The following is an 18062-nucleotide window of genomic DNA, read 5'->3' as shown; positions in this document are numbered from 1 at the left end:
AAATGTTAACAAGGTGTTAATAGATGGACCACATTCTCTGCAGACTTGTCATGGTAAATGGCCTAATTGTCCACTTGTCTACCCAATGAATTAAAGCTGCTGGCTAAAGGTACTGTAATGCTGTAGGGAGATAAACATCTGGCAAAAGCATCTTTAGTTGGTGTTATTCCAATTCCACCTGAGGGGGCCATGGATGTCTGAACCACGTCATGGCAATCCATCCAAATCTCAAGATATTTCACTCTGAACCACAAAAAAAAGTGTTTTGCCAATCCTTCTAATACATGTCTTGATGAAAACTCTGACACACTGATTTGCACATTATGCAAAGTAGTTGTTGATAGCCATGTTGGTCAATACACCACTTCAGTCAAGACTGAGTTATCTCAGGAGCTATTGAATGGCTCTCCATAATGTTGGGTCCATTCATAGTCCCCAGAGGAGGAATCTGATTTTCTTTGACGATCCCTTGACCTATTAACACCTAGATCGACATTTGTTTTCTTGTGCTGCATTCAGATGCCTTTCACGAGCACTCTGAAACCTGAGAAAATTGGTTGGAATTCTTTCAAAAGCGTGGGAAAAAAAAGATAATAAGCAACCTGACAAGAAGTTGTCTGTCAAAAAACTTGGCAATAAATTAGTAAAAGGTCACCAAAAGAATGACCACAAAAAATAGCTAGGGGTGATTATGTGATATTATCCCAAAACAGGGAAAAATGCTCAGCAAACTACATTAACGAATGGTTTTTGTTTCTATTTTAATTTTCTTAGAACTTTTAACACAGTTCTTGCAAATGTTGTTTGTCTTATTTTCTAATAATTTTCTTTATATGACCCTGTTTTTTTAAAGAAAGCAAGCCAATTTGCATAGTTTTTAAAGTGTTAACTTTTTATCTGCCACCATCATCCAACCGAATTGCCAGAATAAGTGTTGACATTGTACTTCTCTGCAAACCATAGATAAGTTACATTTGAATGTGTAGCAGATACATTGAAACTTTAAATTTCTTTACATTTCAACACTGCTATGAATAACATGTGGTTAGGTTAAGACCCCCAAACCATTTGGTTATTGTTCAGGAACGGTCATGGTTTTGCCTAATATACATGCTTTTTATGTAAGTATTTACAATGGAAAAACCATATGTTTTATACTAAGACCAGCTAGAAAATCAGCTGCGGGATAAACATCCTAATTGTTTGTTGGTCAAGAACATGGGTCTGCAGCTTGACAGGCATCTGGCCATCCACCATCCACTTTCAGATAACAAAGTCAGCTCATGTACTACGTAACATTTGAAACATTGAAGTAAAACGCATGAAACATGCAAATGAAACATTTTCAGGGACTGCAAAAAAAACATACAATGCCAACATTTTCTTCTGGGAAGTTGGCTGTATCATCACATCAAAATTGAAATATGTCTAATACATATTGTCATGACCTGCAAAACTGATCTCATCAGTGGCTAGTCATCAAATGTTAGCATGCTAACACAATAAACTAAGATAGTGAGCATGGTTAACCCTTAGTGCTTTAATGTTACACACATTCCTATCGGCCTGCACACAAAATGTGCTTCTCGAAATCAAACATTTTAAAAAAATGTACACAAAATACACAATCTCGCCAAAAGGTGTGCCATATGCATGAACACAGCCAAAATCGTCAAAAATGAAAAATTAATAGCATGTTAAATGCTCCAAACAGTCCCCAAGAGTTAATAATGTACTTGCCAAACATATACGCATTAATGTTGTCATTGCGAGCATGTTGCTGTTATTCCTGATTTTAGCATTTAGCCTAACATGCTGCTGAACAGCCTCATGGGAAGGCAGCCTTCATTTTTTACCACTTTATAACTAATCTGTTAAGCATGAGTAAGCGTATTAACCATTTATAAAGCCACAAGTTTTAAATTTATCAGCCCTTTGTAAAGGATGTCTTCAGTTTTCTGAAATATATTGTCTATTTAATTATTTTTCTGACTGTATATTTCCTTTTTGACAACTGCAGTCAGACAAGTGCATAAATATAAAAAAAGTAATTAGAGGTCTTTGAGTGCAGCCCTGTCAATTGTCTCGAGTTATTTAACTTTGATATGTTGTTGTGGCAGCAACGCTTTCTTCTGATTGGCACTTTCTGCTATCTTGACATAAGATGTTAACTTCTTGGCTATTTCTGCTTCTCCACATCACTATTACAGAACTGTCCGATTCCTGAGGCTATAGATAAACATTAGGGTTAAATGAGAACCATTACAGCACACTGCGGAATATGGAATAATTCCAGCAGACATTTCTGGCTTGGTAAATGAATCATATCTAACACATTTATATATCCATTAACCTGATAGAGTCACTCAATTGAATTGTGCGCGTGAGATAATTAGGCAGGGAGGCTCCATCAGAGTTGGGAATCAGGACGTCTTGGATATCAGAATGAGCAGATTGGTCAAAAGGATCCTGGCTGATTAGGGTCAGTCCTGTCTTAAAGAAACAGCGGCGCAGTGTTCACGGTCAGCATGTCTCACTGACTCGATTCCAGACCACTGACAGTAATGCGGCTACAGTTAAATGAGCCTTGGGTCATTCTTTTGCTTTAAAATTTCATTTCATTGTTCAGTCAGTGCCTTTTGAATAAGCGCACGAACATTGGAGCTTTTGGTGTGTGTAGACATGCTCAGATGCATATTACACACACAGTAGGAAGACAAGGATATATGGGTCCACCGTGGCCTTTTATTTAATATCACATATTGACCAGTTAGTGTACACAATATATCCCAGAGTTCCCCCTGCTAAAGAACATGTATGGTGCTTCACTCTGCTTTATATAAAGGACCCAAGTGGGAGTGTGCATGCTAAGATTGATTTTCTACCTCCCAAGACTTCATTAGTTCCAGTTCATGTCAATATGTTTTGTAATACAGCTGGGCAATAAACCATAAATTTACCAAAATTGACATTATGAATAATTTACCAACCTAATTTAAGTCATGTCGCCATCTTTACAAAATCACATACAGACCTTTGATGCACCCGTAAACAAATTACATATAACCTAAAGTAACAACCAGTCCGTCAGCGGCTGTGTTAATATGGACAGTGTTGCTTCAGTCTGATTGAAATCATTTTTATGAGAGATTCCAATTTAACTGTTAACATACTAAATAATCAGATAAGATGTCCATTCAGACGTCCCAAATTCATCAGAATATAACTTGTTTGACTTGTGCATGGTGGTTCTGCCAGCTGTAAAGTGTCCAATCTGTGAGAAATATTGAATATTTCATTTTTTTTCCAACTTTACTGAAAAAATTCAATTAATTTAAAGTATGGAAGGAGAATAACTGTGTGTTAAAACAATGAAATAATACAAAAAACATAACCTGTAACCCATGCTATTTTCTGTAGCTACAATTTACTAATGTTAGGCTACCTAAATGTCTCATCAGGCTATTGCTAGAGACAGACAGTTGTTATGTCCAGAAAATCCAGGTCAATATTATTATTATTATTAATTCAGTCCCTTGTCACTTGGGCTTTAATAAACTGTAAACAGGTTTTTTGGGGGTTTTTTTAGATTATTTTTTGGGCTATTGTGCCTTTAGTTGAAAGGAAAGCTGAAGTGTGAATGGGGGAGAGAGAGAGGGGGCGACGTGCAGTAAAGGGCCGGGTGAGAACAAAGCCTCCATACATGGGGCGCCTGCTTTATCCACCAAGCCACCAGGTGCCCCAGCGGGTGGGTTTTTAAAAAATTCATCCCCCATACAGTTGTCATGATGGTTGAAATTAGCTATAGACACCAAAACACTTTGCACCAGGCTGTAAACATGTTACTTTTTGCTGTAAAGTTGGGCATTTTATCACGGGGATCTATGGGGATTGACTCGATGTTGGAGCCAGCCTCAAGTCGCCATTCGATGAACTGCAGTTTTTGGCATTTCCGCATTGGCTTCATTTTCAGCGTAGTGATTTGCCGCTGAGTTCAGACAACTCATATGCTCTGACTTTTTCATAGGGCCCCTTAAAATTTATGCAATTTCCTTTATCATTTCCGATTCTGGCTCTTGTTGCTAAGACACACTCATAGCTGCAAGCATGTAGCATCAACTTTATGTCAGCACATCTGATACATAATAATCATTAATGATCATGATACAACATGGCCAACTACAGCAGGGTACAGTATACCTTGTAGTATGATCTACTATATTGTGTACTTCACTATAGTGGGTGTAGTAGCAAAACTGCCTACGAATACAAACATATGAGCAATAAATCAAAAACAGAGAACACCAGGCTGCCTACAAAGTTACACGTCACATTCAGACAAGCAAAATCATTTCTCTATACAATACATACAATACATTAAATGTTAGGGTCACATATCAACAAACCAGCATACATCAATAATCAGTTGAATTTATGCATGATCCACGATGATAAAGATACGTAAAAATAGAAATGCATGGCAAAAAACATATTTTAGAGGCACCCCCATTTCACAAATCATGTTTTCAGGAGAGCTGATGTCATATTAAGAGGAGCCAAACTCCTCCTGGCTCCCCTGTAGTTGGCACACTGCCCATACTTTTCATATTATTTTGGGTAAATTTAGGTTAGCAGGAAATTTTCTGGTCCATGTAATTATGCACTTATCACAGAAAAAAGCTAGTGAACGATTTCTAAAAAAAAAAAAAAACCAAAACACATCATATTATATGAAGATGGAAGAGGTCAGGTTTGTGAAGCACATAAGAAGCAGTTATTTCCTAGAATATTTCACTTGAGAGAGCTGCAAAATAATTGGATAAACTTGACACAACATGACCCCGTCCATTTGCTATCTAAGTATACTTTCAAGGCTTTCTTTGAAACTCAAATAAATCAGGGGCACTTATCAACGCGCCAACTGTTCTTTTGTCACTGTAATTAGAACACGATTTCTCAGTCCTCTGCAGGAAGCCTCTTGAAAGAAACCAAAATATTCTCCAGACATTTCCTGTGTTGGTAATTATTCAGAAACAGAAGCACCTGCAAGCTGATTTTTACAGTACAATGAAATGTACAGAAACCGTCAGCTGGCAGTAAGGATGCTAATAATCTAAATCCCACAGTTTGTTGTGGAGTCATTAATAGGTCATTTATAGCAATAAATAAACTAAAACATGCACCTTAAGATGAGGGGTGAGTGATAAATTGATTTTCATTTTATTAATATATTTGAATATATTTTATTAATGTACTGTTTGTTTGTTTGTTTCTCGCTCACAGTGAATACATCTTCACGTTTAACTGAGCTGCTGCAATGTTATACTCTTCTGGCTCTAAAGGAGACGGGAGACGATTATAACAGTACTTCTTTATTTAAATTTATTATAATGGTACTTATTGAGCTTTGTCATAAAAAAAGTACTTCATTTAACTTTGTTATAAAAGTTCATTCTTTCTTTCTTTTTTTTTTATAACAGTATGACTTTATTACTCTATTCTTATAGTATCCTATTTAACTTAATTTATGTAAGTACTTTATTTAGCTTTCTTATAACACTACTGCTTTATTTAACTTTATATCAAAGTTCCCTATTCAGCATTGTTATGAAAATACTTATCTAGCATTGTTATAAAAGTACTTTATTCAAGTTTGTTATAAAAGTTTACTATAACAGTACTATTTTATTTAACTGTATGACAACAGTACCTTGTTTAACTTTGTTTATGTTTATATTAAGTTCTTTAACTTCATTATGATATAAATACTTTATTTTACTTTATATAACAGCACCTATTTAATTTGTTACACAGGTACCTTATTTAACTTTGTTATAAAATAACTTCATTTAATTTTATTGTAAAAGAAATTTGTTAAAATGTATTATAACAGTACTCTTTCAAACTTTTGTTATATAGTAGTTCAGTATTTTAGTTGTACAGTCATTTAGAGGGAAATAATATATATATATATGAAGATTTCTATTGTGTATTGTGATATATACTTAAAATATTGCAACAGCATTTACAAGCCATATCACTCAGCCCGGTCAAGCATATGCTACTTATATGTTAAACACATATAAGGAGCATATGCTTTTTTAAGTTTCTGGTGTGCACACAATAAACTTGATGTTTATTCACATTAACAAATTGAAAAATGCTGAAAATATTCAAAACAGCTCTCAAATCATCACATTTCATTAATAAGTGAGAGTTCCACTACAATTGCACTTTAACTTTCAAGGCCATAATTAAGGCCATTGGAAACACTGTACATTTGAATTTGTTTTGACTAGAAGAGGGTTGAATATTACAGTACTAAAAAAACAACAACATTAATGGTAACTTTTGCCAAGAAATATTTATACTGGCCTTCAAAAAATACATATCAGTGTAACTCTCCCACACACACACACGCTCACACACAGTCCCGCCACAGGTTGGCCCTCGCTTGTTTGTGATAAATGCAGCATTTGTGTCCAGGGTGTAGGCTTATTTCTGCTCAGTTGCCTGCTCTGGCTAAGCTAAGCCTTGTGTTGCTGATAATGACAGCTGTGAAAGGAGTGGGGGACTGAATGAAAACCAGTGGGGGTGGGGAGTAGCTGTGGATCCAGTCACTCTGCCCTGCCAGGCCTGTATTCACTCTCCTCCTGTGTCCTGCAGTGTCACACAGGGGTGCACACTGCTTTACCTCACTTCCACTCTGTTTACCAGCATAAGGGCCTTTTTCCCCCAACAAGAGAGGACTGTCTCCAACCAACAGCGGCATTTCATATGCTAGAAAAATCGTTCACTTTTTTGTGTGCTGTGACATTACTTTAACGGGCATGTATTGCTCTAAGAAAGTACATATTTTCCAAGCAGCAGGGCTGCTGGATTACCATTTTTTCTGGATTGTGATAAAGGGCTATTACCTCCTCATCTTTTGTCACAGATGTGTGCTTCTATAAACTACATTGTCATTAATGAACCATGTTGATCTGTTTATTGTAGATAAAGATAAATTGTTGTTGTAGGTGTTGTAAGTATAGGTGCAGTAATAAATACTCATATGTAGAGTAGGGAAAAATTCTAGAGATGTCCTGAATTCTGAGAAACTTTCTAAAATTCTAGAATCATCCTAAAATCCTAGTAAATATCCTAAAATCCCAGAAATGTCCTTAAAACTTAGAAATGTCATAAAATCCCAGAAATGTCTTAAAATAAAAATGTCCTTAAATCCTATAATTGTCCTAAAATACTACAAATGTCTGAAAGTCCTAGAGATGTCCCAAAATCCCAGAAAGTGCTACAATTCCACAAGCATCCTGAAAACGCTGAAAAGTCCTAAAATCCAAGAAACAACCTAAAATCCTTGAAATGTCCTAAAAGCCAATAAACGTTTCAATTTCCTAGAAACTTCCTTAAACATGAGAAATGTCTTCAAATCCTAGAAACATCCTAAAATCCAAGAAATGTCCTAAAGTCTGAGAAACAACCTAAAATCCTAGAAATGTCCTAAAATCTGAGAAATGTTTTAAACATCTATAAGGCTTGCTGCAACTGGCCCCTTGTCTCCTGTCATTTTGTCCCCCAAGCAAAGCAGGTTGAGTATCCCTGCTCTCAAAGGTAAAAGACTGTGATTATATTATAATGTAGGTTGGTAATGTATGTATTCATTGCTCGTACTACAAAAAAGTGTTGATCTCATCGGGCTGTTCTTGATTAGTTATCTCAATCCTTACTGCCTGAGCAGTTTTTAATCACATGGAAACATAGTAAATAAGCACTACATATCAAAATCACTGTATTAAAACTCTTTTATGTTATAGTTTAGCCCCTGCATAACAGCTTACAGATGCTGGTTGTCATAGTAATGCAGCACGCTTTTTGAGCTAGGTTTTTTCAGGTGTACAGCAGTCATAAACGATGGCCGTCAGAGGGAAACATGTAAACAGACATGCTGATACAGTTTAAGATGAGCACCAAACAGCTGCAGCCACACCGCACACTGAAACTGGTTGGCCTGCTGCTTCATACACATTTAGCATAGTTTTGGGGATAGCATATTCAGCGTATTATTGCTATTGCCAACATCATATATCCATCAGTTGATTTTTGCATTCCTATGATGATTTCCACACACATCCATTATTGAATTTAGACCTGTGTGAAAGCCATTTCTAGTAAGTCCTTATAATTTCCAATTTTTTTTGAGTCACTTGAATGCATCACCTGCTCTGGCATCTTAAGATCCTCTCATCAATGGCAGGTGTGTCACATTAGTGCAGCAGGGAAAAGGCCAAGAGGAAATGGTCTCAAGCTGCTTTTTTTTGGTTAAATCTTTGTTTTATTGTTTCATGAACTTGTTTATTACCCCATTGATTTGAACTTTGTTTTCGTTTTTTTTTTTTTTTTTTTGACGCAACAATCGGTAAAATCAGTTTAGCCTCAGCCTGCAACTCAAACAAAACAGTGAGTTCAACCAAATACAGCAAGTTGTTCATATTTAGGTATCTATAGTAATAACCAATAGTTAAAAAAAAGACATCCTAGCCCCTCACCAAAAAAAAACAGCAAAAATTTTGTAAAAACTACCCAAATATAGGGAAAAAAAAAAGTCTTCAAAGGCTAAGTCCCCAACATCCTCAAACACTCGACACGCCCCTGGTTTTAATGAATTTCACTTTATTCCTCCAGTGTGTTTTATTTCATTGTGTTTTAAGTAGGGCTGCACCTAATGATTATTTTTTTATCAATTAATCTCCAGATTATTTTTTCTTTTATTGATCTAACTATTATTGTTTTGTTACTTGACTAATATAACAACAAATTTGCCAAAAATTACATTTTAAAACTTATCATACACTGCAGGGCATTATTCCCCAACAAAAAATAGCCCAGTGTTAACTGGTAATCTGTGTTTTACTGTCTGATGTAAAGTCTCTCCAAAATATAATTAATGCAAGAGCTTGTTCCACTAAAGTAAAAGGAATGTAGTGCAATCTACATTTAGCAATCCAACAGCAAAATAAATAAAACAATGTAAAATTCACTTAACAAAACAGTCACTCTTTGTTACAGTAACAAACCTCAAATCTAGCAGTCCAACAAAACATCTTAAGTTAAATTAGTGCAATTTGAATAACACTCTTCCTGCATCAAAATAGTCCAGCCTTAACTGGGCCTTAAGGCATATCGCTGCCTGCTGATATTAGTGCTGTATTTTCATATTTTTAAGCACATATTCCACTCATTTATGAAGTTATACAAGCTCCTGCACAGCTGATGACCCCATCCTGTAAATGTTTCAAAATAAAATGAATTGTATCAGCAGAGACAGAGACACAGACAGATAGTTTTTGTTTTGAAAGAGAAGCCAATGCGTCGCCCCAGCCCTAGTTTTAAGCCCTCATTGTATTTACATTTTATCAAATAAAATAGAATATGTGGCAATTTCTTTTATGTGTTGACCTTGAACAGATGACTAAGAAATCTGGATTTAGTGGTTGACATGAGAATGAACTCAAAATTGCTAAGGAAAACATGGAGGTGTGTTAGAAAAAAAACAAAAAAACATAAATATATTATGTTTACTTAGATATGTTATATATTGAGAGCTGGTTAAGAGTAAAAATGATTGAACCACTCAACACAGGGCTATGACTACGAAGTGGCACTCTCCCAAGCACACCTGGAGAACCATCAGTTGCAATCGCGGTGATGATGTTTTGACAGACAGCTGTGATTCAGAGGACGGGCAAGCTCTGATGACATCAACAGGAATGATGTCATCATGTGCATGAGTAATGGCACAGCAATCTACCTATTTTTAATGTTTTTTAAATCTTCCGTCGCCCCTAATGACCTTAGTTTTCACTTGCATGAGCAACTAAGTGAACAAGCAGGGAATGTATAATTCTAGTGGTGAAGGGTAAGGTTATCCAAATGTGTTTGTGTATGTGTGTGTGTGCAGAGTTGTGCATCCATGGGTGTGCATCTCATATTCACACTTGAAAAGGATGTGCAGCGCAGTCACTGGGCTTGAAGTTGAGCAGAGCAAAGATTGTTTATGGACTGCCAAAAGTAATTAATCTCCCTCCTCTATAAAAATTAATCGGATTAAACGTTCTCGTGGCCCAGTGAATCTGTTGGACGCTGAATCTCTGGCTGCTCCTCTGTCCCGCTTCGTGCCCATAATGCCGGTCCTATAGGCCGGATTCACTGGCTTCAAGCACAACAATGAGCTGCACAATGACTCGTGAGTGTAATCACATTCTCCTGCTTGTCTGAATGCTTGTCTTTCACGGTGGGGAAAGAGCATTGGCTGCTTGACCAGTATCATATTCTGACCTTTGATAGAGATGCTGAAGCGCTGAGAGGGGTTTGTTGATTAGAGTTTCATCTGTGTGTCTCTGGCCGCGGGTGAAACACATGTTCACATGATGATTTGACCTTTGCAGCAGTATTCAGATGAGGATTCTGAGTCCTCCTCTCCTCTCCTCATGTAAGTGGGTTATGGGTTAACATCCTAAAGAGGCTTACTCTGAAATATGCACTGGTTACTCTGGCTCCTGCATGCCTCATGCCTCCTAAGGTTCCAGCTCCTTTCTTCTGCTGACACCCACACACACAGAGTACATAACAAAGCCCTCGCACAGCTACAAATATGTGTTAGATTGTAAGACCTTGATATTATTTCTGATGTATTCGTCATGTCTGACTCAGACTTGGCTCAACCCTTTGAATTTACTAAAAGTTTATGCCCCCGTAGCAGCCCTAACACCGTCCACGCAGGACATGTAGCGTGAGCAGCGTGGTAGTAGAGTAAAGGCGGCAGATTCAGTCCGCCATCTGTCCACACAGGATGCAATCAGGCACATTTTTTAAACTCTACACATTTTGCTTTCATTTCAAAATAAGAGTGATCAGTCATGAGATAACGTCATTTTTGATTAACAAATCAGTCCTGGAACTGCCCTCAAACAGCCGTGTTAGCTGGGTGAGAATAAATAAGCGATGATGCTGCTAAGGCAGGCGTGGGAGGCACAATCACTAGTCACACTTGCGAAAATAATAAAGAATACTTTGAGGCATCTGTGTGGTGTTTTCAGGCATGAGACATAAGCTCCCAGTAAATGCTTTGTTCATTACACTCCTTCAAGTTACAGCTGTATATTGTCGCTGATGGGTTGAAAACCTCATACATCCAAAATGGCTACTTTTCATGAAACAGAAAAAAACCTTGTGTGTTTTTCTAGATAATTAAATCCATCAAATTTGGTGTGGGTCTTTATATATGGTTAAATACTTGCATATGTCATGATATTATTAATATTTTACCAAACTCAAGCTCAAATGGCACAATTTTTTTCACCAGCAAATATCGAGATACATCTTTAGTCCGTCATTTAGTAGAGCGGCCACATCGAAGGCAGTGCCTGCAGTGTACAATACGTTATAATCAACTTACAGGTTACAGAGTTTATTGCAGCTATGTGTGCACTCAGTTTTTCCTGTCACTGAGCCCAAATCTGTCTCTCTGTTAACCAGATCACAAATGAGACCAGAAATACCAGCCTGTTTTCATTCTGAAGTCATCACATACAGTAGCTTTTATAGTGCTTTCGGTGTACGATCCCAAAGCCAAAAGCCACCTTGAACTGCCGCTGGATGGTGTTGATGAAAATGTGGCCAGACAGAACTAGTCGCGATGTTATGATACCTCGGTGGATGTCCAGACGGCTCCTGCCGTGTTCGCACTGATACGTAAACAGGCGGCATCACTTGAGAATGTGGCTGGACAGAAACCTGTCATGACGGAATGAAACACGGCAGGACGGCTTTAAGTTGGAATGCTGCTGATAACAATAAGGAGAACGGGACACCTCAAGGGCAGGTGGAAGGGGCGGTCGATGGATCCAACAAACCCCAGACTTTTATGTAGAGTCTGGTGTTTGCTTCCCGTCTGAATGTGATGGGGGTTTTTTTCTATACCTTTTTATGTTCCTCCTCCCCCTAATCCTAACCTTCCGTGGCAGCATTTGTTGATGTCCTGGCATTGGGTGCCATGTGTTTGTTGCCGAAACATAACCAAGTGCAGTATAATCCCATAATGTGCTTGTGTTGATATCACGGTAGTGGGACATCAACGGCGGACGCAGAAAGATACCTAAAGAGTAATTTGTATACACGAAAGTCCACTGCAATATGTGTGCCAACTTGCAATGAGAACGTGTTGAGCTAGTGGACCCTGTGATCTAACCCCCTGCAGCTAGGATTTGCCAGGAAGAGAGCGGGCGGAGGTTGCGGTGACGGACAATCAGTACTGGATGTTGCATATTAATTTCAGATAGCGCAGCAGGGTGGTGGCCATTAGCATCATTAGCCTCATGGCTTTTTGAGTAAAGACTACACTGTATTTTTCAGATAATCAGCTGGTCTCTAGAAGTCTAACTAAATTGCCTAATCCCCGTTTACTATCAGCTCCAATGAAAATGAACAAAATGAACATAAATCAGTGAACAGGTTTATTTATGAGAACACACATCCCTCAAGTTTTAAACAGTGTAGCTGATGCTAAAAAAAGGAAAAGTGTCAATGATATGAGTCTTTGGTGGATGGTGCGTAAAATCCATTTTACATGAGCAACTGCTCTCTCAACACTATGGCACAGAGGAGCTCTATTACGGCACTTCACCGTCAACAGTTCCAGTTCCAGGTCCAATGAAGTCATTAGATTTAGTCACAAACACCTTTGATTGGTTAAGTATTTGTGAAACCCATAATTAAATGTAAATGGTGACAAATAGCATTAATTCAAAATTAAATAAAGTTATTCAATTCAGTTCTTTTGGTCTCAGTGTCCCGTCCCAAGTTTTTCAGTGGCCCCATCTGGCCACGCCAATGAAAAACATGTGAGGGCGCCACGGTAAACAGGATTATTTAAGCCTGGTGATGGCATATCAGCCTACATTTCTTAAGCCACGTTCGAGTAGCAGGGCAGCTTACAGATACACTACCACCATATCTGTTGCTTATAATAAGCCCTGCACATCCATGTTACACCCACACATGTGATTTCACTCCTGGCAGATTAGCTGTATTCTGTGGGCTGTGTGGGTGTGTAAAGGCTGGGCTGCTGTGACCTCTCCCTCACTGCCCTGTTAGTGTTGTTGCACTTGTTAGGACAAATTAAAAATGTATTACTCTTTCTAGTTAACAGAGTGAAACGATGTCCCGTTATCCCCAGTGTAGCCTCCCACTGCAACCTCACCTCTCAACCGACATAAGTGCTCAGGCAGGATGATTGAAAACACCTGCAAAGGTGTGCAGAACCTTTAAAGCTCATGTGTTAGCAAACAATTACTTTCTTGCACACCCTGCAGATACTGAGCGACATCAGGAGCAACATTTGGAGTTGTGTTCTGAGAAGTTGAGAAGTTGTCTCTCTGATATGATCTCCACCAAAATGTGTCTCTTTAGCTGCTAAATGTTCTACAAGGCTTTCTGCATGCTCCTCTGTCTTTTGCAGGTAGAATACTTTGGATTTATTCAAGCTTTTCTTTGCATGAGCCCAGTGGCAGCAAAGACGCAACAATGAACAATGAATCTGCTGCAAAACCAGGAAGCCCAGGAGATATGTAAACCATAGGTGAATGGGAGGACAGAATATATAATGTGAAAATACTTGGGGGCCAGCTGCTCCTCATATCAAATAGGCAATTAGAAAATAATAACAATCACAAAACAAATGCAACCTTTTCAACTATGAGTGACGGGGTTTCCATTAAAGATTTGCACAAAACTTAAGCAACACTTTTGAAATGTCAATAAAACACAGTTGTAAGATAACTGCATTTCCATTAAATGATATATGAATTCTCCCTCGATGTTAAGTGGCATCTCCTCTCTCAAAAAAATTCCAAGAAGCAATGGATGTTTAAAACATTAGCAGGTTTATTTCTATTGGCGAGGCGACGTAGGCGTGTTATGCCAGCAATAATGGATAATGGCCCCTTATATGTGACAGCGGCCACTTATGAGGTCTTAATGGGAGGTGATAGTCCATGATTTCACAAAGGAATTGTGGATTCAAAACTTTCGGATAATGTGTTCAACTTTTGAAGAGTTATGTGATGCAATAACACCTCTTGTAGCTCCTGCAGCATCATGAGGGAGCCAGTTCCTAACGACAAGCACATAGCCATAGCATCATGTGACCTAGAAAAGCCAAAAAAGAGTGAAATATGGCTTTTTGGAATCACCTGAAATACCAATTTATTCAAACATAAACCTCCTTTGCAATAAATGGGAGTGTTTTTCAAAATTGACATGTTTCCATTAGGTGTATTTTATATTCGCAATTTCATATAGTTAGTTTTTGCATGCTGTGATTGGTATAAAGTAGGTTATTTGTTTGGTAGGAGCCCTGGTAAATCCTTCATCACCAGCTCTAAACACAAGCCCTGTGCAGATGGCTTTCATCTGCACAGGGCTTGTGTCTACAAAGATACTAACCAAATTATAGTGCCTTCCTTCACTTACTGTCAGTGCTGTGAGTGCATTCATTTCTGACTGGCAAAGCAAAGTGGAAATAAATTGTGTTTTGTTTTTCGGATTCTTGTTCCTTCCCTAGGCGCCTGCAGCTGACACGCCACAAACCATAAGGCACAATGTCGTACGGGTCCATTGACGGAGGCTCCTTTGGCAGTCGCAACCCATTTGGAGGTCCTACGAGGCAGGGCTACCAGCCAGTAGGTATGTAAGGACAATTATTGATTTCTTCATGATTTCATGAAAATGGAATTTCTGCTGCCCTTTAAAAGTTCCTACGCCATGTCTAGCATTTTATAATATCAAAAGGTTATCACTTTAAATTTGAGACACTGGCATAATTACCATAAACAAAAAAGACGATGTCAAGATGATTTTTCTTTACCATTCTCTGCAGTTGAATCAATTTTAGTGCCAAAGGTTTGTTAGACTGTGACAGAATGACTGGGAAATGTCCTTCTTTGTCACAAAATAGATCAATGATGGCTTCTTTGATTTCCCGTTACACACACACACCTTCATTAAAACCACACTCACTTTCCTTATCTTACGTCTTATCTTCCGTCTGTCTCTATATCTTACGTTGTTCTTAAAGGACAGCCCCCTTGCATGTATCATGTAGAAGCCCCTGGTGCTCTCTGGCTGTCCGCTGGCGTACAATAACAACGCCACGGGTTCTGTCCGGTCGAGTTCTCACTTGACCCCCTCCAGCTACATTCCAGATGGATGCTGACATTTGGCGTCACGCTTTTACACTGAATGCACTTACAGAGCGGACGCATTTGACGATTTCAGAATGAGAACTGGCTAGATTATCTCTTAGTTATTACTGTTGTTACCTTCTGTGTGCCTGTATAAACAGCGTATATTTGACTACATGCATTAGACTGAGCCACGAATCACACTGGGAAAGTCCAAAGAGCTCAGTGCAGATCTGAGGAAGTGCATTATTTAGACAAGGAATTCATATCTCTGAGCAACTTCAAGTCCCAAGATCGTCAGTGCAAACAATTGTTTGCCAGTACAAAGTACTGGGAATAGTGATTACTGCCAAGGTTGCCAAGTTGACAGTTATACTGTCTGAGGCTTTTGGAAGAGCAGAGTTTATCATCCTTGTTCAATGTACCGAGTCCACATCTTATTTAGTGAGTTATTACAAAAATGCAGTCAGAGAAAAGCGAATGAAATAAGAGGAGTTTTCTTTTAGGCCACATATACCCAAGAGTAAGTGCTGTGTAACCTCTTATTGCCTCATCACATCAAGGTGAACACCGTACTTTATATTTCTTTTGTTAAGATGCATCAAAAAACAAAATCACATCACCTCACATCACCTAAACATTAACGGCACATGACCATGGAGCTGCAGACTACTGTTCAAGACCAAAAAACAACAAAACCAATTGCTTTTTAGTGACTCACATATGTATTTCCAGTGTGTCTGTGTGTCTGTATGTCTGTGTTTTCTAGCAATCCGTCATTGTTTCTCCAGCGGGGATACTGACATGAAAAGTGGTTGTTTTTTACCAAGACATCACTGCATTTTCAGCCACAATGTCAGCTGGTATTTTAAGCATAAACGTGTTCTTCACCATTTTTGAGATGCAAAGTTTTAAAGTAACAGCTATATAATATTGTGAAAATGTAACATAGGTTCATTGCAAATTGTCATTGTACACATCAGTAAACATTTTCTTTGGCGACTGGCTTGAGGTGAGACATGTTAAACATTCTTCAGTTGAAAAATAAAAAAAGTAAATGTCAAAGAAAAACTTCCTGTATTGAACTTTTGCAGAAGCTTCATGTCATCAAAGCCTCCTCAGAGCAAAAACCAGCAGCACTCAAGTGTTATAAATATCAGTTGCATGTCAACACTGTAGCAGGAGTCACCCACTTACCTACTTATAAGCAGGTAATCAGAGTCAGGTGTTCAAGTCATCACAACACATTTATTATTCATAAAGAAATGAATAATTCAAGCAATCAACACTACATGTACATGAGTAAAAATACAAATACAATACAGCCGGGAAAAAAAACAGGCATAAAAGTACTGTACAAACCACTGATGTAGTTTTCTGTTTGTTAATGCATATAGTATGTATGAACTCCCCGTTTCTTCGACATTGTATATAATTACCTACAGTGTGTGTGTGTGTGTGTGTGTGTGTGCAGGCTCTTCTGCAGAGGTCACAGGTTTTCACAAGGGTTAAGCGGTGTGAAAAGGAGCTTCATTGGATGTGATCCTCTCACTGCTTTCATTAGCCTAGTAATGGGGGTAGGAGCACGACAGAGCCCCTGAGGCAAAACCTGTTCCCAGCCAAACTGAAGGTGTGTGTGTAAGCGTGTGTGTATGTGTTTGGAAGAGGAAGATTGACAGATGGAGAGAGACTCAGTGCACATAGAGTTCGAGTTGAATAGATTGCAAGGACAATGAACCAATGTTTTATGTTGCGGGCAGGACAAAGAGCCATTTGTACATCTTAAGAATACATGTGCTTTAATGAGAAACTTAAAAATCCCATCATTTTCTGGTACTGAAAACTCATAAAATCACTGAAATGACACACAATGGCCACCTCACCTCAAAATACTAAAAAATAATTCACTACATGCTTTCCAAATCATTTCAAAGGCTGTCTGCTGATCATAGAGCAGAATAATTTATGGCTTTTAGAGCCAATTCTTTGAACTTACACAGCCCTTTGAAGGATGTCGTAATAAAGTTTAATGAAATAACATGTTTTTTATATACACTGCACTGTCTGGTATATGTTTCATTGGTCATTATATATTTTGGGCAAACAAATACTAATATGACAATGTCATATTGTGTTTGAGACAGAAGTAATTTTGAGATCTAAATTGCAAAGAGACTCCAAGACAAGTACACAGACACAAAACTTAGACATATGATTGGCTCAAGTTAATATGGCAAATGTGACACCAAACAATCAATACCAGCAGACATTATCGGCCCATTAGCTCCTGTTAGCTTAAGTCTCTACCAGGGTAAGGGAAACATATGCTCTTTACCTTGCTATTTTTTTTTTTTTTTACCTTTTCTCTGTGTTTAAAAAAATAAATAAATAAATAAAAAGGTTAGAAGCTGTACAGAAATTGAATGCATAAAGTGCTGGTGGAGATTTTCATCACAAATCTGACTCATTTCTACACTATGTAAACTGAAGAAATAGAGTTTACAAGCTTTGATTGTACTAAGCTGCAATACCTGTCTGGTGTTTAAACAGCTGTTGAAAAAACAATGATGGAGTTAACCAAATACATCCTCATTTGGTGGCTAAAAAGCCACTGGAAAAACAGTAAACAGTCACAAAAAGAAACCCTCGCCTCATGCTTTGCCATTGACAAAACAGCCACATGTCGCAAAAAACACCCATGTCATGTGCTAGAAACGCCACTGAAAAAAAACAGCAATGTGTAGCTTAAAGACACCCATGGCTAAAATGCTCAACAAACAGTCAGTTACTCAACAAACACCCAAGCTGGGGCCTAACAAGCCG

At 38.1% G+C, this 18062-nt stretch overlaps 1 protein-coding gene across 1 annotated transcript in view; it reads left to right on the top strand.

Moving 5' to 3' along the window:
• The window catches only part of tsnare1 (T-SNARE Domain Containing 1), a 200622-nt gene that overhangs the window by 34752 nt on the left and 147808 nt on the right, over nucleotides 1-18062 (top strand). Inside the window, exon 2 of the mRNA XM_042490496.1 lies at nucleotides 14621-14742. Coding sequence (XP_042346430.1) covers nucleotides 14658-14742 — 85 coding nt within the window. The 5' untranslated portion in view covers nucleotides 14621-14657. The remainder of the gene's footprint in view (nucleotides 1-14620; nucleotides 14743-18062) is intronic.

Source organism: Plectropomus leopardus, chromosome 7, assembly GCF_008729295.1.
Source record: "Plectropomus leopardus isolate mb chromosome 7, YSFRI_Pleo_2.0, whole genome shotgun sequence".
NCBI classification, from domain to species: Eukaryota; Metazoa; Chordata; class Actinopteri; order Perciformes; family Serranidae; genus Plectropomus; species Plectropomus leopardus.
This window is presented reverse-complemented; position numbering and strand designations above follow the sequence as displayed.